Here is a 20,811-nt window from a genome sequence, read left to right on the forward strand (position 1 = left end):
TTTTGTTTCCTTTAAATACACCATGTATGTTACACAATTCAATAAAAACATTTCTTTCATTCTCTCAATCTCACAAATCCTCTCATTCTCTTAAATTCTCAAATTTCTCTTCTCTCTCAAATACTTACGGTTACTTCACTCCTTTTTTACTTTGTTCGTGTGCTTCATCACGGTTAAAACACTTAGAAGCTCTCATAATCTCACAAATTATCACGGATACGAGCAGAGGTCTTCGTTATCTTGTAATCCTCCAGTGTCCCTAGCTCGAAACGGATGTTGTAGATCATGCTCTCGTGTGAGAAGTGGAGGGGTAGTCCTCTGAGAGTAATCCAGAAGGGTATGTGAGATGGGAAGGTATGAGAAATGACCGGTTCCCATTGTTGAAGCACCACCATCCAGTTGTAAAACTGGTATGGTCTGTTGAGAAGAATGTTGTGTAGATCTTCTTCGAGATCGAAGCGGAACTGAAAACAGTCATAGCCTAGGTCAGATCCAACGACTGCCTTTTAGAGACCATTTCTTGGGGAGTTCAATGATGAGTTGCCAGATCTTTTGTTCCTTGGGGTTCAAGACTCTCCCAATGAGGGTTTTTGCATTATCCTTGATCAGGTCTGAGTAGTCGATGTCGGGTGCTCTGATTCATTTTCGCATCGACTATGTGCTGTCACGAACAATGCCTTTCCCTTTCTCTGCTGTGAGCCGCTGCGGAGCCATTCTTGAGTTCGAGCGGTAGAGGAGATCTTGACAGTGGTGAAAGGAGGCGGTGGAGTAAGCAGTCGACACCGGAGAGCAGCTTATTGAAGTTCTTATATTGGGATATCTAGAAAAAGACACCGTTCTATAAACCAATGAAATTATCCACTTTGAGTAACTAGTCATTTTCGAATTCTACAGTATGAAAATATTATTCTTGACAATTTTTATTTGTAAGGCCAACATACGCTATGTAAAAAAGAACTTCACTTACAAGAATACTTTACAAACTTTGAAATGAAACATTGTTGTATTTTGACATGTTAATTATGCACTTTGTACGGCTAACCTTAACTCTCCGTAAGCTACAATTCTTTGTCTTGCTTACCATGTCGAGATGAACTACATGCATGACTTTGCACGTGGCCACATATAAGTTTGATATATAGTCTCCTCCTTCTGAACTCTAATTCCAATTAGTGGGTGAACATCATAATCTGATTAACAAAAACTAATTTTCAGAATATTTTATGTGGTTTCAAGTAAGTTATGTGATTAGGCCAACTGACGAAACATTAAACTATGTGCCAAACTAATCTTGTGGGCATCATTAGTAGGAACATTTGCAGAGGAGCCACTTAGAACCAAACCCAATTGATATACATCATCTAATGTATTTGTTTACTAGATAATAAATCTGACCATGGATGGTGTTACAAAATAAGACCATGGATGTTATGTTTTAAAAATATTAGTGAAATAATTTCTGATTTTTTTTCAGCAAATAATTTCTGATTTAAAGATGAAAATATGATAAAAAAGTGAAAGCTGAAACAATATTGGTTGAAAAATGTTCTAGCCCCTAAAACACAAATACAATAATGAACTTTTTATTTTTTTTAAACGACTAGTATAGGCTAAATCAACACTTTTAATTGAATATATCACTATTTCTCATTACAATTGGATAAAATATATGGAAACCCATGAATATATATTATATATGGTCTCACACTTAAGTAAAGATTCATATATGATTTTAAAATATCATTATATGCATATATATATATATATATACACTTTCATACATACATTTTACATAAATGAGAATTAATCATATGATAAAATGTACACGATGAAAATGAATGCAACAGAAATCATGTTTGTGGAGGTTGATGAGGAACAAACAAAGCGTGTCATCAGCAACTGTAAAGATGTAGCAGACAGTCAGGCTCAGCTTAGAATTTGATCTATGGTTCTCGGACTTGTTTGCACATTTTCTTATATATTTAATGATTAACTATATTTTCTAATGTGTTACTAAATTTCTTTTGAGTTTCGAGTGACTCATTTAACATTTGATTTTTACAAAGAGAATAAAACCAATCTCAAAACTGTAAAAGAAAACCGCCAGCTTCATAACTGGACCAATCTAATCAACCACACAATCAATATTTTCTTCTTTCACGACTAAGAATTCACTTCATAATAAATCCAAGTATTGCGTGTATCCAAGGCTCGCTCAATGGTGCGATAGACCCTTGGGCAAAAAAAAAAATTTAATTTCCAAACTATTATTTTTCTTTAAAAAATTTTATAGATATTTTTTTTTTCAAAATACTAGAAATATTTTTTTTAATAAATTTATAAAAATAAAAAAATACTTTCATATAAAAAAATGTGGACCTCATTTCTTATTCTTAATATAAAAATACATGTATTTTTTTTAAAAAAACGGGCTTTTATTTATTAAGAAATAGGGGACAACGGATTGGACCAGGGGCGGTCGCACCGTTTGCCCCTTATCTAAGTCGGCTCTGCCAGGACCGGCTCAATGGTGTCATAGACCCTAGGACAAAAAAAAATTAATTTCCAAACTATTATTTTTCTTTAAAAAATCTGATAGATATATTTTTTTCAAAATACTAGAAGTATTTTTTAAAATAAATTTATAAAAAAAAAACTTTCATATAAACATAGAGTAGGGTTGAAGATGCATTCGAAAATCATAATTTTACAGATTTTAAGCTTGAACTAATAGATTATGCCACATATTTGTTATATCTATATTATATTTAGAAGATTAACAAGAAAAAGCAATGAAATCGAAGAAAAAAAGAATATTGTCAAAGCCATGTGTTGTTCAATGGTGTAGTTCAATATTGGGCAATGTGTTGTTTAGCCTACTCGATATCAGCAGTTGAAGAGGAAAGTATGGCATTATTGGCAGCAGCACAATGTACTATTTTTTTGGGATACAAGAAGATCATTTTTGAATGCGACTGTGAAGTGTTACAAGCGATGGTGTAGTCAGTTTGAAAGTATTCACTATCGTCATGTTCATCGGAAAGAGAATGCTGTTGCGGATTGTTTGATCCAAAAACGGTGTATTTGCTAGTGATGTTTGTTGTAATCATATAATAAAGAATTTAAAGATAAGTATTAGATTCTTGAGGTTTAGGAAAAAATTTCATAGAATCAATATGAGAAAAAGAACATCCAAAGACTTTATTGATCAAATATTGCATTACAAGAATGATTTCTAGTGTAAAGTGAATCAAATAATATATAAAATTCTTATAGGATGTGTTCTAAATCTAGATGGAAAAAAAAGTCTTTTCTAATAAGGAGATATCTCCTTATTTATAGAAGAAAGATATCTAGGGTTTCCTAACAAATTTGGCATAATTCATTGTTTTAATGGGCCTTGAGAGAGGATGTAAATCCACCCCCAACAGTAAGCCCCCCCCCCCAGTTCGTAGAGAGAGATGAAACCGATCTCTGCGAATTTTACGAATATGGTTTATGAGACAATGAACTAGGCACATACCCATGTCGCAGACGATTGTCATGAACGGGCCGTCATGGCTAAGTTGCCATAGATGAAGTGTCATAGACGAACTGTCTCGGGCGAGCTGCCATCGACATACTTCTTATTCCGATCAGACTTCTTACTCCGGGATGGTTGCGCGAACGATCTGTGAGGACAGTGTTAAGAACCACCGGAGCAAGTTGCCATGGATGAAGCGTCAATCGACAAACTGCCAAAGACAAGTCGTCATAGACATCATCATGAACGTACCACCATGAGCGAACCATCACAATCAAATCGCCACGGGTGGATGTGTCTTCGCGGTATCACGTCATCCTCGAGACTTGTGAGCAATCCGAGTGACTGCGATTCGAGCCGAGTAACTGCGAGAGAGCGATTCGAGCCGAGTAACTGCGAGAGAGTGATCTGTGACGAGTAACCTCAAGAGAGTGATCTGTACCGAGTAACTGCAAAAGAGCAAGTCGAGTGACCGCGAGAGATCGATCCGAGCGACTGCGAGAGAACGATCTGCACCGAGTAACTGCAAGAGAGCGAGTCGAGTGACCGCGAGAGATCGATCCGAGCGACTGCGAGAGAATGATCTGCGTCGAGTAACTGCAAGAGAGCGATTCGAGCCGAGTAACTGCGAGAGAGCGATCTGTGACGAGTAACCGCAAGAGAATGATATGTACCAAGTAACTGCAAAAGAGCGAGTCGAGTGACCGCGAGAGATCGATCTGAGCTACTGCGAGGGAACGATATGCACCGAGTAACTGCAAGAGAGCGAGTCGAATGACCGCGAGAGATCGATCCGAGCGACTGCGAGAGAATGATCTGCACCGAGTAACTGCGAGATAGCTATCCATGACGAGTAACCGCGAGAGAGAGATCTGGATTCTCCCAAGTTTGATATGCTTTGAAGATAGTTCTCCTTATTCTCCCTCCTTCTAGCGCCAACTGTTTGACCCAAAAACGGTGTATTTGCTGGTGATGTTTGTTGGAATCATACAATAAAGAATCTAAAGATAAGTATTAGATTCTTGAGGTTTAGGAAAAATCTTCATAGAATCGATATGAGAAAAAGAACATCCAAAGACTTTATTGATCAAAGATTGCATTACAAGAATGATTTCTAGTGTAAAGTGAATCAAAGAATGTATAAAATCCTTATAGGATGTGTTCTAGATCTAGATGGAAAAAAGAATCCTTTCGAATAAGGAGGTAACTTCTTATTTGTAGAACAAAGATATCTAGGGTTTCCTAACAAATTTGGTCTAATTTATTGTCTTAATTGACCTTGAGGGAGGATGTAAATCCACCCCCACCACATATGAACTAGCAAAGCGAGTCACCACGGCTCAGCCCGTTACTTATTCACTAGGTGATATCTGCGCCCTGCGCGGAGTGAATGGATTAAAAGAGATTATAACTTTTAATCTATAGATATTAGAAATGTAAAAGTTATAGTCACAAGATTACATGTTATATAATGAGTTGAGACCCACCATAAGTGTTTTGCTTGCGAGATCGAATTTGTAATGAAGGTTTGGGAAAAAGAATGTGATGAGTAGATGTGCTCAAAACAACCTATTTATATATACGATGAGTAAGGATTAGATTTCAAATGATAAAATCGTATCTGATTAATTATATAAAACATTCACAAATTCATTAACCAAAACTTGCGCTCCAAGATTATCGCCCAAATTACCTTAACATACCATATACCCTATTGATCTCACGCAAATTCAGTAGTGGAAAGAAAAATAATTTAAAGATCTGATAAAGTTAAGGACACAAGGATTCAATTGATGCAACTCGTTTAAAACGTATATAATGAATCGACCACAACTCTTTTAAAAAGAATATAGTATTTTTTTTGTCAACATTAAAAAGAATATCGTATAATCCGATAAAAATGTAAAGATTTGATAATGACTTGTGCATGATGAGATAATGTATGAAAATATTTATGTTATATAATAATAAATATGTGTGATATAATTTAATTTTACAATACAATATAAAAATTTTAAAAATTATAATACATGTACAGTAGAACTTCTATAAATTAATAATCGATAAATTAATAATATTTATAAATTAATAAATTTTCTCGGTCCCAATTTAGGCCGGTTCAAAATTTGAAACAAATCGATAAAATAATAAGATAATAATTTTTTAGAAAATCAAATTCTATGTAAATATATGGTCCCAATAAAATTATAAATTAATAAGTTATATGTATACATATTTTATATAAGTAAGAACCTATTATTATATTATTTGTTTTATATTAACAATGAAATTATCTTTATATTTTCTTAACACTTAATATATTTTTGATGAAATTTAGTAATATTATATTTAAAACCACATTTAAGTTCTATATAATATATATTATATACACCAAATAATATAATAAAATTAATATAAATGTCAAATTTCAAAAATAACAATTAATGTCTATACACTGAAATCAAATCTTTTTCCTATCTTAGAATAAATATATCATAAAATAAAAAAAATCTAAATAAGAAATTTTTTGTAAATTAATATCTCTATAAATTAATAAAATTTCAAATTCCTGATTTAGTTATGATAAAGATACAGTGGTATCATGCCTCATTCTTAATTAATAATTAGTATTCAATGTGTCATATATATTCCTTAACGAATATACAAAATTATAGGATGTTCAAATTAAAAAACTATATAATATAATTATTTTGTATATATTTATAAAAATATATAACTATATAATTTAGTTTATATCAAGGCGACTTATATGGACATTGTAAACATGTTCTATCTAAGTTTAATATACAAACATAACCATGATAAAAAAATCGTTGATGCAACTAATGATTACAAATTTCTAATAAGGTAGGTTTATAACAATGACAATACATGTAATTATTTTAGTAAAAAAAGAACTTTTAGTTAAAGGTTGTGAGAAGAGCTCTTGTGATGACACGTAGGAAATGACATTTTGGTTAATAACACATGACTGCAAGGTTAATTTATAGGAATGCTCCTCTTTTAATATAAAGGGGATCTTGTTTCATTCCATATTGGTTAACCAATGTGCTTTGTAATGATTACATTCATTAAAAGTTAATTTGTGAAAAAAGAATAATGTCAATAACTAAAACCATGCTAAATTTGAAGACAAGGGTAATTTTGTCATTTAGAAGTCATTTAACCTATTAAGAACTAAAAATGTTGACAAAGTGAAGTGTTACTTTTTTTTTTAACCAGGTGTTGGCCTTGCGGTCCAGCACCTAGGCCCGGCGCCAGTCTTTGTTTGTACCTTTTTACGGGTCCTGGACACGCTTCCCCCTCCACGCGAGTCGAACAGCCGACCTCCCCTCTTCAAGGAGGTAGTACCACTGGACTACGAGGTCCAGGGTAGTGAAGTGTTACTTCCTTCGAAGTATTTAACGTTTGGATTTTTACAAAGAGAATAAGACCAAGTTTCATGATATCCAGGAACGAATCATCACATGAATTAGCTATCCTGTTGTTGACGATTGGTCCTGATATAACCTTAGCCATGTTACCATGACCAAGTTTCATGCTACTCGCTCTATCGATCCTCTTACAAAACTATCATCATCAAAACATCCATAGACAAACAAACACACTGACATTTTGAGCACGTACATCTTGATATACCTCAAGAAATAAAGTTGCGAAAATACAGAAACCAAAAGAACAATTACAAAGATTAAAAATATTAGGTAGCAAAAAGATACGATCTGTTTCGTGTTTCGTTTAAGAGACCAAACAAAGGTTACTTTAAAGACATTGACTGCCCATAAAACATGAAACGGTCTCATTAATCCGTCTTTTTAGAAGAATCTCTCGACTTGGCGCAGTAGTCGAACAAACTCCCATCGAAGCATCTCCTAACAGCTTCTTTGGATAAGTAACCATTCTCGTCTTTAGCCAGCAAGTAGAGTACTCCCCACTCCATTTTACTCGCTGCCCTGTTTCCATTTTCACACACCATTAAGGTTAAGGGACAAAGCCATCAAAGAGAGGGAAACCAAATAAGGATTTGGTAAGGATTTTAGTAAATATTTTTTAAAGAAAAAACTAGATTTTGACCCGCACGACCGTGCGGGTTTTCTTTAATATTAAAATATTTTAGGTTATGCAATAAAATATAAGAATAAATTAATATAATTTGGCGTTATATATTATCTAATTTTATAATAATATTTGTGTGGCGTATAATATTACTACTATAAAATTTATAAATTTTGTATTTTCGTAAAAAAAATTATTTTGAAAAAATTATTATGTAACAATATTGATTTACATAAATTTTGTTTTATTTCTAAATTTGAAATATATGTGAAAATTAAATTAAGTTGAACCTACATAATAGAGAATTTAGTGTATAGTGATTAATTAAATCAATTTAGTATAGATACTTAAATAATAAACCGAATTGGTTTTTAATTCAAGTGAATACACATACGTTAATAATAGCAGACTAAAATCTTGTATATACGATATAAATTAAGATCAAATGTTTCATCGATGGAGGGAAGTGTAAATTAATTGTATTACATGGTAAAAACATTTAAAGATATGGCTTCCAAGTGATATAAATTAAAAAAAATAACATATGAAATAAGTCATAATTTATGTGCTAAATTGATAAAATATTTTATTTTTAAATTAGAAATAGAAATGAATATTTCTTTTTAAAAACATCTTTTAAAATATTTCTTAAATTTAATTTTGAAAATTAATTCAATTTAGAATTATTATTTTCATTAAAATATTTTAAAAGTATTTTATATAATTATTAATATTTTTTTCAATCAAAACTAAACTAAAATTTAGTTTCTAATTATAATTTATGATAATTAAAATTTTAAATAACTAATTTCGAAAATAAATTTTAAAAAGATTCTAAAAGATATTTAAAAGATTTTGTTAGACATTTATTTAAGATATTTATTATTATTTCAAATAATATAAAGATATTAAAAGATATTATAATTATGTTAAGTAAAATTTAATAAATTTCTAATGATGGTCCAAATAAAAAAATCACACATGAAAGAAGTCATGACTTTTATTTTAATAGTATAGATTAGAGATTAAATGTAACATGAGTTTCTAGTAATAGATCCATTAGGTCCATTTAAAAAAAAATCACACATGAATCAAAGTTATGATTTCTGTTTTAATATATAAGATAATTTGGAAGACTGTTATATATATCTATTAAATAGAAAAAATAGGGATCTAAAACCAATGTTTCACTTAACTATGCACAATCGATTATGGGTGGAACATACCAGCCAAAGAAATCGAATGCGTTGCGGTTAGCCTCAGTCATTTGCCACAGCTCGTAACGGGTTAGCTTATCAGGCACAGTACGTGCGTACTTACTAAACATGTTCTCCAGATTTGCCGGAATGTACCTGAAAGTTTCATATATATTCATAACCACAAGTCCAAAGAAGTGTATATAATGGACAATGCGAGACACGAACCTTCCTTCTGTGTCGTAAGTAGAAGTGTCGCTTCCATGTTTTGCTCTATGGATGTTTTTGATGTAAATTGGGAAGGAGAAAGAAGGTATCCAACTCTGGTTTATGAGAAAAGAAAACATGGACAACAACATATTGAGTAGCCTAAATAAATAAAATGCTACTCTCAATAATGACATAATTTTAAAAGTTAATAACTCAATCTATATATATTAACTTCTTTAAAATTATAGATCCTGAATTTAGAAGTATTCCTAAAATTTTAAGACTCTAGACAATAATCTCGATATCTGTTTAAAAAATGTAAGAATTAATATTTTAGAATTGGACCATGTTCACATGATTCACATGATTCACACAGATAGAAGACGGCGCTAAATTACTATACATCTTAACTGATATGTGGATGAGAAACTTACAGGCAATGTGGCGTAACTCATGGTAAGATGCACGATGAATGTCAGAAAGAAACTAAAGATCACGTTGAAACCAAGTGCTCTAAATCCTGAAGCAACGCAAAGCAATTATTAATGATCTAATTATAGTTTTTTTTTGTTTATTTGTTCTCGAATAATACCTTTGAATGTTTCCGATGGGTAGATGATACCATCACCGTCTTGGTCAAAGAAGGCTACGTGCTGCTGAAGAACAGACATGTCCTGGTGCTTGTGTCCCCTTGTCCCGTTAACATTTTCCATGTCAGGTGCAACCATGGCTCGAGGCACATCTATTTTCAATCCATCAAAACAACAATTCAGAAAAAATGGACTGGTACAACTAATTTAATTCTTTTTTTTAATGATTAGGGATTCTTGATCTAAAGTTATGTTCATTTCCTAAAGCGAAATACAAATCATGTTAAATCAACTATTTTGGAAAATAGATTTTCTCTAAACATAGTTGAACTTCGCGATCCCTTAGATTTGTAGTAGGTGGTCCAAGTTATCCACTATATATTATTCATCAATCATAACAGGACTAAATCCCGCGTATGAAGGAACGGAAGAGGTCTTGACTGTTATAATTTTTTTGAACCATATATATATATATGGAAACGAGCACGTACGAATATATAAAACGTTAATGTTTGTGGGTGGAACCAATTAACCAAGTTAATCTACTTTATAAATAATTGTGGAATTGATTTACCACTACAAAATAAATTGCAAACGCTGTGGAAGTAGAAAAGAACACATATATGGACATGAAACAAAACAAAGAAGAGATGGAGAAAATGTATACGAACATGGTTTTGGGAGACGATCATCGAGATCAGTCCGGACCCTCCTCTCGGCCGTCACCGGAGCCTTTGCAGCCACTGTCGCCATCGACTCTGATCCTGCATCTGTCGCCATCGACTCTCCGTTCTGTATTGGTTGTGGAGAGTCTTTTGTGTTTATAAATAAAGAGACGTGAGAGAGAGTGCAACTGATTCCAAATAACTCGCGGGAGTTTACTTAGCCTTGAACAACAACCTCTTATGTTGACACGTGGGCCGCTTTCCACGTGTTTCTATGACTAAGCATTTTCGCTTCCTTTTAATAAAGAGAAGCACATCCCTTTAATAGTTGTTTAATACAATATCAAACCAGAAATCAAAAATATATATCTTTTGAGCATGTGAGTGTAAAGTTTTCTCTGGTTTACTTTGCCATTTTTCATTCGGGTTGTAAATTTTTTTTTTTTTTTGACTAAAGGTTGTAGAATAATTGCTCCTTTTGTACAGCACATATTTATGATTTTTAAATCTAAATTACCTTTTATTTTAGTTAATGCGATTTTCTAAGTGCTCAAATATATTTCTCATTTTAAAACTAAAAAGTAAGCAAAAGGTATTAACAAAAAAGTAAGCAAAAAGGTTATGAATGTGAAAAACTTTACACCAAATAATTATTTTCTTACAAAACTAAAAAAAAATAAAATGATATCATCTTAAAACATATGATTCCAAATGTTTATTGAACAATTCTCCTTATTTAATATTTCAATATTCTCCACCATTACCTAATTAATTATTATTATTATTTTTTAACTGTTGCCATCTTCCACAGTTTCAATTAAATTATAATTTTTTCAATTTTATTGCAATTTGACGTGGCATTTGACAAATCAAAATATACATATTTGTTACTAAATTTAAGAGAGCCAAAAATAACCATTAAGTGGGGGGCCCTTTCTGGATCTTATACAACAAAGAGAAAAGAATATTCGTACTCTGTGAAACTCTCAGCCGTTGATAGACACACGAGTGGAATCCAGCGGTCAGGAAAGGTTTAAAAAACCCTGGTGAACACAACATAAGGGGAGAAACAGAGTTCTTTGAAGATATCGAGAAGACAAAATACTTAAACCCAAAAAGCCTTCTTTGATCAATCATCATCATCAGGGCCCCTTATGTTCCGTTCCGTGCCGCCGTTGATGAGTTCGAGTAAGATTCTCTGCTACCTAATCTATCGATCCCTTCGCTGTCTCTGTTCATTGATGGTTAAATGAAGAGGAAAGTTATCAACTTTCACATTTGTTTGTGAATTTTCAATCAAAAGGTTTGATTTTTTCGTGATGGGTTTGTTTATAAGGAAGAGAGAGTTTATGTTAAACCCAGATCCTAGAGTTGCCTTTAGGATTGTAAAGTTTTAAACTTTGATTTGATTCTCAGTGTGCTGTCTTTACAGTGATTGATTGAAAAGTATTCTCCTTTATTGAGTTTTTACAATAGTCTCTCTGGCTCATCAAAAGCCAATATAATGCGTAAAATTTCATTCTTTAAGCATTGATTCCATATCTTATATATGTAATGGACTTTCACTATCTAAGATGTAAGATGCTTTATCATCTCCATGATTTGTCCTCTCATTTCCTTTTAGTGTTATTAGACTGAGAGGTAAGAGTTTGTTTGTGATCTAAAACAAAACAAAAAGGGTTGGGAATATTCATATTCCTGAGCAGACTGTTTTTGACTGAGTAAAAAGGAATTTATTCATTGGTTCATCTCCTCTACACAAAGTTTTATTCTCTACATTAACTCTCTCACTCATGCATCAAAGGTTTCCTTCATTGCAAATCCATTTTTCTCCATCTGAGTTTAGGATACTGTGTGGTGTTGTTGTGACAAAACAAAACTGTTCTTGTTCCATGACTATGGCTAATGATTTCGGATACTCAACATCTTTTTCAGCTCTGCATACTTCTGTAGAAGACAGATACCCTAACTCTTTCTATGGTTCATCAGGGCAGGAGCTGATGAACAACCCTGTGCCTTGTCAGGCGGTCTCTGGTGGCAAATCTGGTGGGTATATGTTTCCTTCTCCCTCCGGATTCTGCAATGTTTCACCTCTCTCAACTCATGGGATGATTCCCCAAACACAGCCACCTGTTTCCACCACCCCAAGCGACAGATTGGCTATGCAGGATTGCTTTTTGGAAGCACAATCAATGAATCACCCCCTTCCAGAGTTTTCAGATCCACTTGACGAGTTCTTTGATTTTGCTGACCATGTTCCTGCTCTGAATCCACAAGCAGAGAGTAGTGACCTAAGAGTGGGCTCAACCGTGGAGGTTCATGAGAAAAGCGAGTGGCAAAGTTGGGCTGATCAGCTGATGTCCGTTGACAACGGTTCGGAGCCGAACTGGTCTGAGCTTCTTGGAGATCCAAGTCCACACAATCCAACACCGACACCAACACCATCTTTGGATGTACCAAGGCAAGAGATGGTAGCTAACCACCAGCAGCAGCATCAGGTGGTTTCGTTGGAGGAGCAGATGAACTCATCAGCTAGTGGAGCAGCAACAACTAAACAGCGCATGCGTTGGACACCGGAGCTTCATGAGGCGTTCGTTGAAGCTGTTAATCAGCTTGGTGGTAGTGAACGTGCGTAAGCTTTCTTTCTTCTCTCTGTTAATTATAAACAGTGGAGCCTATTTCTTTTCTCGACGTTTTTTTTATAATTTCAAACCTCAGGAGCCACGCCTAAGGCTGTTTTGAAGCTCTTGAATAACCCTATCTTGACCATTTATCATGTCAAAAGCCATCTGCAGGTTTTGTTCTTACCCATGTGTTTATTTGTTTCTCTGCTACACTTAGCTCATTTCTTATTTATCTACTGTCTTTATATTAAAATATTTTTCTACAGAAATACAGAACGGCAAGGTACAAACCGGAGACTTCAGAAGCTACAGGTTAGGATTTCATATAGTTTAACTCTTAGATGCAAAACCGAAGTAACCGAAAACCGAAATTTTGGTTTGGTTCGGTTCGGTTCAAAATCGCAGGCCTAGTTTAACAAAATACTTGTACATTACCACATAGGCCTCTTAAAGAATTGGTCACTCTCTAGAAAAGGCTAAAGTCTCTGTACTAATCTTTGTTTCTTTCTTTGCACAGGAGAACCTCAAGAAAAGAAGATGACATCTATTGAAGATATCAAATCTCTTGACATGAAAACGTAAGTTAATTTTCTTACTGCATAACAAACTAAGAGAGTATCTGATTGTAAATGTGTTGAAGTTACTTATATGTGTTTTCTAGCTATAGTTAATTTATGTTTTCTATTTTTCTTTTACTAGGAGCTTTGAGATCACACAAGCTCTAAGGTTACAGATGGAAGTTCAGAAGCGTCTTCACGAGCAGCTCGAGGTAATGATTTCTCAAAAAAAAAAGAAACTATCCAGAAAGAGTATTAGCCTGTTGTGACTATTGGCTGATGTTTGTTTTAAATATATATGTCACAGACCCAACGAGCGCTGCAGTTACAGATTGAGAAACAGGGCAGGTACCTGCAGATGATGTTTGAGAAACAACAGAAGTTAGAAGAGAACAAGAGCTCTTCCTCCTCAAAGCAATGCAACGGCGCATCTGCAGAAGTTGAATTTGAATCTGGTGTTGTGACACAAATAGCGGATCAAAGTGAATCTGCTGTTTCAGTATCAAGGAAACGGGCCAGAGAAGATGAGTAGATTGAAAAACATATTGATTTGGTTGACGAGACATGTTTATTGGGAGTTAAGTTAGGTGTTTTATGGAAAACACACAGAGATGCATTAACTACAGTTTTGTTAAAAGAAAATTGTTTCTTCACAGCTTTGTGCTTTGTTCAGTTTAGGAAGCAGTTGCTTTGAAGGCCCTGCAAAATACTAACTGAAGATCTATTATTGCAGATTAGGGCTGAGATTTTGAACCGAAATATACAATCAAACCATACCCTAACCGAATTTATTTGAAATTTTAACAAGATTAAACCAAAATATAACTAAAATAAAAAAAAAATGGTAAGATTTTAAAAACCGAACTAGCTAAGCTTTTTTGGGGGTTAATTTGGTAAGATTTATATTGAACCTAGCTATTTGAAAACCGAACTGGATTATTCAAACTACCCGAACCCGCATGCCTTATTGAAATTAAAAATGATTGAAGATTAACTGAAGAGAGCAAAACGGCTGTTTCTTATAGCAAACGTGTTCCTTAACAGATTCACAAATAAGATGGCATCAATAACACAACAACCTCTTGTCATCTAAGTGACATCCAGTTTTTCAGGATGTCAATTATTATTCCTGTTCTTGATTGGAACGTGAACTCGAGGAACTAGATTTAGGAGCACTATGATTCCTATTCTAGCTTTCTTGGCTTTCATTCTGCGTTTCTTCTCAGCTGAGCGAGTCAACCCATGTGTAATCTGACGGTATGAGGAAAGGGTCAACTTCATTGTCCTTGTACCTGTCACTGTCCTGTCACTTAACTGGCCACTACCACTAGGTACCTTTAATCCAATGATCCACGACCCCTATGAATCTATGATGCTGATGGATGACTTTGCATCATGAAAAACATAGCTACACTAAAAACAAAAAAAGAAACATTTTGGGTTTCACAAATTTTAAAAACTGTAGATGATCAAGTAGCTAACACATCTACAAAGTTCAGACAAACCAAGAAATAAAAACATCAGCATAGTCGATTGCATTACAAGCGATGAGATTAGACGACTAACAAACAAGCTCCAAAGATTCTGCCCAATCACTTTGCATTTTATGTTACGCAAGATTTAAACAATATGATGAAATAATAGCATTTGCACAACCTTCAACTTCTTAAGTTTTGTTTTCTTACTCTTCTTCAATCAACACTGGCTTTGGTGGATCATAACAAGAGAGTGAATCCAAGGAAGCTTGACCTTTATGAACTCATAAGGGAGCCTCCAGCAACTCATCCCTAACCTCATCACTTCCATTCATTGAAAGCCTTATGTACTCTCTATGTGCAAAACGGTCCCACTCTGTCAACGTAGGCTTCTCACGCTCATGTTTCCGTTTTGAAATGTTATAAGAGCACCCCGCGTCAAGAAGCACCAAGGTTAACTATCATTCAGACAACAAGTACCTGAGGAATAAGGAATGGATCATGTGTTTCAAATGCCATAAATTTGTTAAGATTAAACAGCATGTTGTAGATGTCCCCAGAGAGCTTGGAGCCCTTCAGGTCAGGCATGGTTATATAGCTTCTGAGACTGACACTCTCCTATAATTTACTTTAAATACTAAAATGGCTTGAGCATATAATAACCACAAAATCATGAGACATAGTGTTTCAACCTCTGGTCCGATCATATCACTAATCTGGCATAAGACATCCTCAAAAAGAACAGCCTCTTCCTCCATGCACTCCTTCCAACGCATATATCTGCTCCTCATAAATGAACTGCATCATGTCTCGTAAGAATCCCATTCCCATCCAAGTCTACGTACTTAAACCTGGTACAATACATCATTATCTCAGATCAAAATGCTATCTGTCTGGATCCTTGCCTACAGCTTACCAGTATTCTAGGCTAGGCACTGATGATTTATCTTCTTCCGCAAGTATGAAATACACAAAATCCTCATACCCCATCGTCCCTTCAACTTTGCTTGTGACCTGAGTAGCAAACCAATGTATATTATCAGTAAAGAGAACTAATAACTTGGAACAATAAAAGAACATAAAATTAAATAAATCTTAAATATATTTATTTTGATACTAAAATTCAGTCATAATATTAGTTTTGAGTGTGAAGTTGATTTTTTCAAGAATTTTGTTAATTGAATTTTTTTCATGATTTTTTTTTTTTAAATCAGATTCAAATTATATTTGATATTTGAAATATCATTTTATAAAACTTGTTTGGGTTTTTTACAATTTAGAACGAGTACAAATTCGAGATGTTGGCTATGGTTTGATTTGAACCTCGGTTCAATTAGCAATGTCAAACAGAATATTTAAGTGTGAATATTAAATCTAAGAAAATCAATTGAATTTGAAGAAATTAAATTTTTAATTAATTTTGATGTTATTTGGTTATAAATTTCAGTAGTTTTTTAATTGTATTATTGGATTAGGCATTTGTAATCACTTTTGTAAAATACTTAAAATTATAGTGTTATTAAATTTAGCAATTTTGGTTTTATTAAATATTAGTGTTATTCTAATTTTGGTGTATTTTGTGATAATAAAAATTTATTAGAACTCTACTACAAACATGCAAAAACCCAATAATGTTTTCAGATTAATATTTAAATTATTTGTATATCATTTATATAAAAATATATTAAATCTTATTATTGATCACTATGATACAATTGATTTTATAATAGATGTACCTGTTTTAAAATTTATTTTTAAGATATTCATAAACAAATTATAAGAATAATTTTTATTATTTTGTTTCTAAATTTAGTGCTCTATATTTTATCTTGGTTTTTATTAGCTAATATCATATAAAATTAGCTAATATTATTTTTTTGTTAGTCGAAATTTTATTCTATTTTTTAAATGATTTTATATAAGATATAAAATAATACTTATCAGCCTTTTTCATATACAAAGAATTAAAATGTTCATAAAAGAAATTTATTTTTCTTAAATGTGTTTATATTTTAAAAAAAAAATTAAAAACCTAAGAAAAGACAAGTGCATTAAAAACCATCATAAAAAAAGTAATTTTCTCGTTATCTATTAGTTAAACTAAATTATTTCTTAATCAATAAAAAAATTGAACTGTTTTGGAGGATATATTAGTCCTAAGCCAAAATTAAAAATGAAAAATACAGAGACGCAGTAATCGAAGATTTGACGAGAAAGATTAACAAAACGAGTGGCGTTGCTCTCCTCTGTTCATCATCTTCCTCCTTAGCTCGTCTCCTTGTCTATTTATAACAACACACAGAGTTCCTCTCCGTCCTTCCACAAAGTCCTCACCTTTATCTCCCCCTCTCTGCATTATCTCTTCTTCACCGTCTCGAAGCTTTCTCAGCTTAACTGATCTAATCCCGGTTTGGTTTTCTGATTTGGTTAGTGTTTGAGATTGCAAGATTTTGATATCTTCTCTCTCTCCGTGTGTGTGCTTCTTCTGTGGATCAGATTACCAAAGTTCTGAAACAGTTTTGTGTATATATAGTAATATAAAGATTGTACATTTAGCCAATTTGCATGAGATCTGACTGTTCCAGATTTGCTTTCATCCCTTCTCATTTAGATTCAGACATTACAAAGTTTAAGTCTTTATTGTTCTGTCTTACTAGATTTTTATTTTTGTCTCTTCTAAATTTTTGATTCAGACATGACAAAGTTCAAGTCTTTATTGTTCTGTCTTACTAGTTTTTTTTTGTTTTCGTCTCTTCTAAATTTTTGATTCAGACATTACAAAGTTTAAGTCTTTACGGTTCTGTCTTACTAAATATTTGTTTTTGTCTCTTCTTATTTTTGATTCAGACATCACAAAGTTTTAAGTCTTTACTGTTCTGTCTTACTATATTTTTGTTTCTGTCTCTTCTTATTTTTGATTCAGACATGACAAATCTTAAGTCTTTATTGTTCTGTCTTACTAGATTTTTGTTTTTGTCTCTTCTTATTTTTGATTCAGACATTAGAAAGTTCAAGTCTTTACTGTTCTGTCTGACTAAATTGGTGTGTAGAATGGCTGCAAGCACCAATGGAAGTGCTGACTATGGAGCCTACACATACAAGGACCTCTCGAGAGAGCTTTACTGGCCTTCTCAGAAGCTCAAGATATCAATCACCGGCGCTGGAGGTTTCATAGCTTCCCACATTGCTCGCCGATTGAAGCACGAGGGCCATTACGTCATTGCATCCGACTGGAAGAAGAACGAGCACATGACTGAAGACATGTTCTGCGACGAGTTCCACCTCGTTGATCTCAGGGTCATGGAGAATTGCCTCAAGGTTACCGATGGCGTTGATCACGTCTTTAACTTGGCTGCTGATATGGGCGGCATGGGTTTCATCCAGTCCAACCACTCGGTTATCATGTATAACAACACCATGATCAGCTTTAATATGATCGAGGCTGCTAGGATCAATGGGATTAAGAGGTTAGAATTGAGTTTTTACTGAGCTATTGGTGGTTTTTAATGTAAACAGAGTTAAAAAGATTGGAACTTTTGATGTGGTTGTTTCAGGTTCTTCTATGCTTCTAGTGCATGTATCTATCCGGAGTTCAAGCAGCTAGAAACTACTAATGTGAGCCTCAAGGAGTCAGATGCTTGGCCTGCTGAGGTTTGTGCCACCCTGATGATGATTATCCTTCCTTTTTGAATAACTAGGAGGTTTTGGGCCCGTAGGCCCGTACATAGGCCCAAACCATTTTAAATTCACTTTCTTTTGGAGAGGAGACCCTTTTTGAACCTGACCTCTTAGACACCTACTAGATGTCTATCTATCATTCATATGAAGAGTCTTTAATACTTTGATTTATGATGTTATATATAGCCTCAAGATGCTTATGGTTTGGAGAAACTTGCAACGGAGGAGCTGTGCAAGCATTACAACAAAGATTTTGGGATTGAGTGCCGCATTGGAAGGTTCCATAACATTTACGGTCCTTTTGGAACATGGAAAGGTATTACAAACAAAACAAAACAGTTTCCAGGAACTATTCTTTGCTTTACCATTGTGTTTAATATTGGTAGGTGGAAGAGAGAAGGCTCCAGCTGCTTTCTGTAGAAAGGCTCTCACCTCCACAGATAGGTTTGAGATGTGGGGAGACGGGCTTCAAACTCGCTCTTTCACCTTCATTGATGAGTGTGTTGAAGGTGTACTAAGGTGAAGACATTAGCTCCACATTAGAAATAATATAATTTGTATCAATGTTCTAAAAATCGGTCTAGGCGGCGAACGCCTAGGCGGCAAATAGAACCTAAACGAAATGATATTCCAAAACGATTTAAAAGGAAAAAAAAAATCGGTCTAAATGCTCAAAATCACTTTAGGTGCCTCTCTAATCAATAAATTTCATATAAATTGTGTAACTACCGCATAGCTATTTCTTTGAACATTAATTTGAATGTTACAACGTAGTATTAATCTTCCTCATGGTTGTGTGTTTAGGTTGACAAAATCAGATTTCCGTGAGCCGGTGAACATAGGAAGCGATGAGATGGTGAGCATGAATGAGATGGCAGAGATGGTTCTCAGCTTTGAGGAAAAGAAGCTACCGATTCACCACATTCCAGGACCAGAAGGTGTTCGTGGCCGTAACTCAGACAACAATCTGATCAAAGAGAAGCTTGGTTGGGCTCCAACAATGAGACTGAAGGTACCAAAAAAACTTTATTATTATTTTTATTCTAAGTAAGCTCAAAGATAGGATGAGAGTTTGACTGACACCTTATGTGACTCGTGGTGGATCAGGAGGGGCTTAGAATAACTTACTTCTGGATAAAGGAACAGATTGAGAAAGAGAAAGCCAAAGGCAGTGATGTGTCGCTTTATGGATCATCAAACGTGGTTGGGACTCAAGCACCGGTTCAACTTGGCTCACTCCGTGCTGCTGATGGAAAAGAGTAAATGGCTCAAAGCTTAATATATAATTAAGGTCAGGGAAGTGCTTAATATATACCTCTAAAGTAAGCTTTTTAAGCAGTAATAATTGTTTTGGATTTGAGTGTCCTCTTCTGCTGCTGATCTTTCTTGTTCAATTATTATTTTTTGGTTGGAAAAACATTTCCTGTTAAACTAGATTATACTATGTATTAAGTATATATTATTGTGGTCCAGATACAATATTATTGTGGTCCTGATACAATATTTTTCTGTCATCTTTATCAATAATGTCTCAAGACCATATCTTCACACATCTCTAGAGATTAGAGATTACTCACCATTCTTTCTCTTCTCTCCACTTCTTTCTCAGCCAAAACAATCACACGTTGCTATCCCCATTGATTAAATGTTAAACATTCCACACTGATTAAGAGTAAGATTAACTAGGAAAAGTCACATGGCACTCTCCTTTTCAAACTAGCTTATGTGGTGTGCTATTTCTAGGTGTATTCGGATTTGATTATATGTTAGCCTGACATAACTTCGTATATTATTACGATAATCATCGTATATTATACTTTGTGATAAATATGATTAGTTAGAGATAATGTTTATCGGTTTGATAAGCCGACTTATGTGATGTATATATACTTTGCCTTGAGCACATTAATAAAACAAGTCTTATAGTTAAGTTCGATATCCTCTTCTACATGGTATCAGAGCTTACGTTCATTCAATAAAATTTCTAGTTTCGTGTTGGTTCTTTTGTTCAAAGTTCGTCAGTGACAATGTCAGGAGATGATCCTAAAGATGATTTAACTTCAGGATCAAGTGTAAAAACCAGCGAGAAGGCAGAAGTTTCTCCTTTAACGCCATATAGTCTTCACAGTTCTGATAACCCTGGTGCGTTGATAACTCCGGTCATGTTGAACGGAGAAAACTATAATCTTTGGGCAAACGAGATGTTGAATGCACTC

General features: G+C 33.9%; 3 protein-coding genes and 1 long non-coding RNA gene across 9 annotated transcripts; 2 read left to right on the forward strand and 2 right to left on the reverse strand.

The window, feature by feature from the left end:
- Positions 1 to 7,120: 7,120 nt before the first annotated feature.
- On the reverse strand, positions 7,121 to 10,383 carry LOC106325863 (peroxygenase 2-like). Its single transcript, XM_013763915.1, has 6 exons — positions 10,268 to 10,383; positions 9,599 to 9,748; positions 9,441 to 9,526; positions 9,025 to 9,119; positions 8,827 to 8,952; positions 7,121 to 7,497 (listed from the first exon to the last, which is right to left on the reverse strand). Exons 1-6 carry the CDS (start codon positions 10,374 to 10,376, stop codon positions 7,347 to 7,349), a joined length of 717 nt encoding a protein of 238 aa, XP_013619369.1. The 5' UTR covers positions 10,377 to 10,383; the 3' UTR covers positions 7,121 to 7,346.
- A 961-nt stretch (positions 10,384 to 11,344) lies between these two features.
- LOC106322648 (protein PHR1-LIKE 1-like) lies at positions 11,345 to 14,108 on the forward strand. Of its 4 annotated transcripts, none has more exons than XM_013760734.1 (7): positions 11,345 to 11,449; positions 12,197 to 12,889; positions 12,980 to 13,056; positions 13,152 to 13,197; positions 13,403 to 13,463; positions 13,585 to 13,654; positions 13,750 to 14,108. In XM_013760734.1, exons 1-7 carry the CDS (start codon positions 11,416 to 11,418, stop codon positions 13,972 to 13,974), a joined length of 1,206 nt encoding a protein of 401 aa, XP_013616188.1. In that variant the 5' UTR covers positions 11,345 to 11,415; the 3' UTR covers positions 13,975 to 14,108. The 4 variants fall into 4 exon arrangements, with proteins under 4 accessions (XP_013616188.1, XP_013616189.1, XP_013616190.1 ...); XM_013760735.1 differs by having other exon boundaries at positions 12,251 to 12,889; XM_013760736.1 differs by lacking the exon at positions 11,345 to 11,449 and adding an exon at positions 11,480 to 11,564 and having other exon boundaries at positions 12,251 to 12,889.
- A 2,998-nt stretch (positions 14,109 to 17,106) lies between these two features.
- On the forward strand, positions 17,107 to 20,115 carry LOC106322505 (GDP-mannose 3,5-epimerase-like). Of its 2 annotated transcripts, none has more exons than XM_013760545.1 (7): positions 17,107 to 17,343; positions 17,968 to 18,384; positions 18,472 to 18,568; positions 18,782 to 18,911; positions 18,982 to 19,114; positions 19,400 to 19,607; positions 19,703 to 20,115. In XM_013760545.1, exons 2-7 carry the CDS (start codon positions 17,969 to 17,971, stop codon positions 19,856 to 19,858), a joined length of 1,140 nt encoding a protein of 379 aa, XP_013615999.1. In that variant the 5' UTR covers positions 17,107 to 17,343; position 17,968; the 3' UTR covers positions 19,859 to 20,115. The 2 variants fall into 2 exon arrangements, with proteins under 2 accessions (XP_013615999.1, XP_013616000.1); XM_013760546.1 differs by having other exon boundaries at positions 17,107 to 17,306.
- On the reverse strand, positions 19,264 to 19,874 carry LOC106322506. 2 transcript variants are annotated; one of them, XR_001266439.1, is made up of 2 exons: positions 19,724 to 19,874; positions 19,264 to 19,601 (listed from the first exon to the last, which is right to left on the reverse strand). It is a non-coding gene; the product is annotated as an uncharacterized LOC106322506 (long non-coding RNA). The 2 variants fall into 2 exon arrangements; XR_001266440.1 differs by having other exon boundaries at positions 19,679 to 19,827.
- Positions 20,116 to 20,811: the final 696 nt, after the last annotated feature.

The sequence above is a fragment of the Brassica oleracea genome, chromosome C2 (genome assembly GCF_000695525.1).
Source record: "Brassica oleracea var. oleracea cultivar TO1000 chromosome C2, BOL, whole genome shotgun sequence".
Lineage (NCBI taxonomy): Eukaryota > Viridiplantae > Streptophyta > Magnoliopsida > Brassicales > Brassicaceae > Brassica > Brassica oleracea.

What these genes read in the sequence shown, in the direction of transcription:
- LOC106325863 (XM_013763915.1), bottom strand. Translation starts at nt 10,376, where the DNA reads ATGGCGACAGATGCAGGATCAGAGTCGATGGCGACAGTGGCTGCAAAG. An exon ending in TGAGTTACGCCACATTGCCT is followed by an intron (nt 9,120 to 9,440) that starts GTAAGTTTCTCA and finishes CTCATAAACCAG; the next exon opens with AGTTGGATACCTTCTTTCTC. An exon ending in ACTTACGACACAGAAGGAAG is followed by an intron (nt 8,953 to 9,024) that starts GTTCGTGTCTCG and finishes TGAAACTTTCAG; the next exon opens with GTACATTCCGGCAAATCTGG.
- LOC106322648 (XM_013760733.1), top strand. Translation starts at nt 12,055, where the DNA reads ATGCATCAAAGGTTTCCTTCATTGCAAATCCATTTTTCTCCATCTGAG. An exon ending in TCAGCTTGGTGGTAGTGAAC is followed by an intron (nt 12,890 to 12,979) that starts GTGCGTAAGCTT and finishes TTCAAACCTCAG; the next exon opens with GAGCCACGCCTAAGGCTGTT. An exon ending in GGAGACTTCAGAAGCTACAG is followed by an intron (nt 13,198 to 13,402) that starts GTTAGGATTTCA and finishes TTCTTTGCACAG; the next exon opens with GAGAACCTCAAGAAAAGAAG.
- LOC106322505 (XM_013760545.1), top strand. Translation starts at nt 17,969, where the DNA reads ATGGCTGCAAGCACCAATGGAAGTGCTGACTATGGAGCCTACACATAC. An exon ending in CAGATGCTTGGCCTGCTGAG is followed by an intron (nt 18,569 to 18,781) that starts GTTTGTGCCACC and finishes TGTTATATATAG; the next exon opens with CCTCAAGATGCTTATGGTTT. An exon ending in TCCTTTTGGAACATGGAAAG is followed by an intron (nt 18,912 to 18,981) that starts GTATTACAAACA and finishes TAATATTGGTAG; the next exon opens with GTGGAAGAGAGAAGGCTCCA.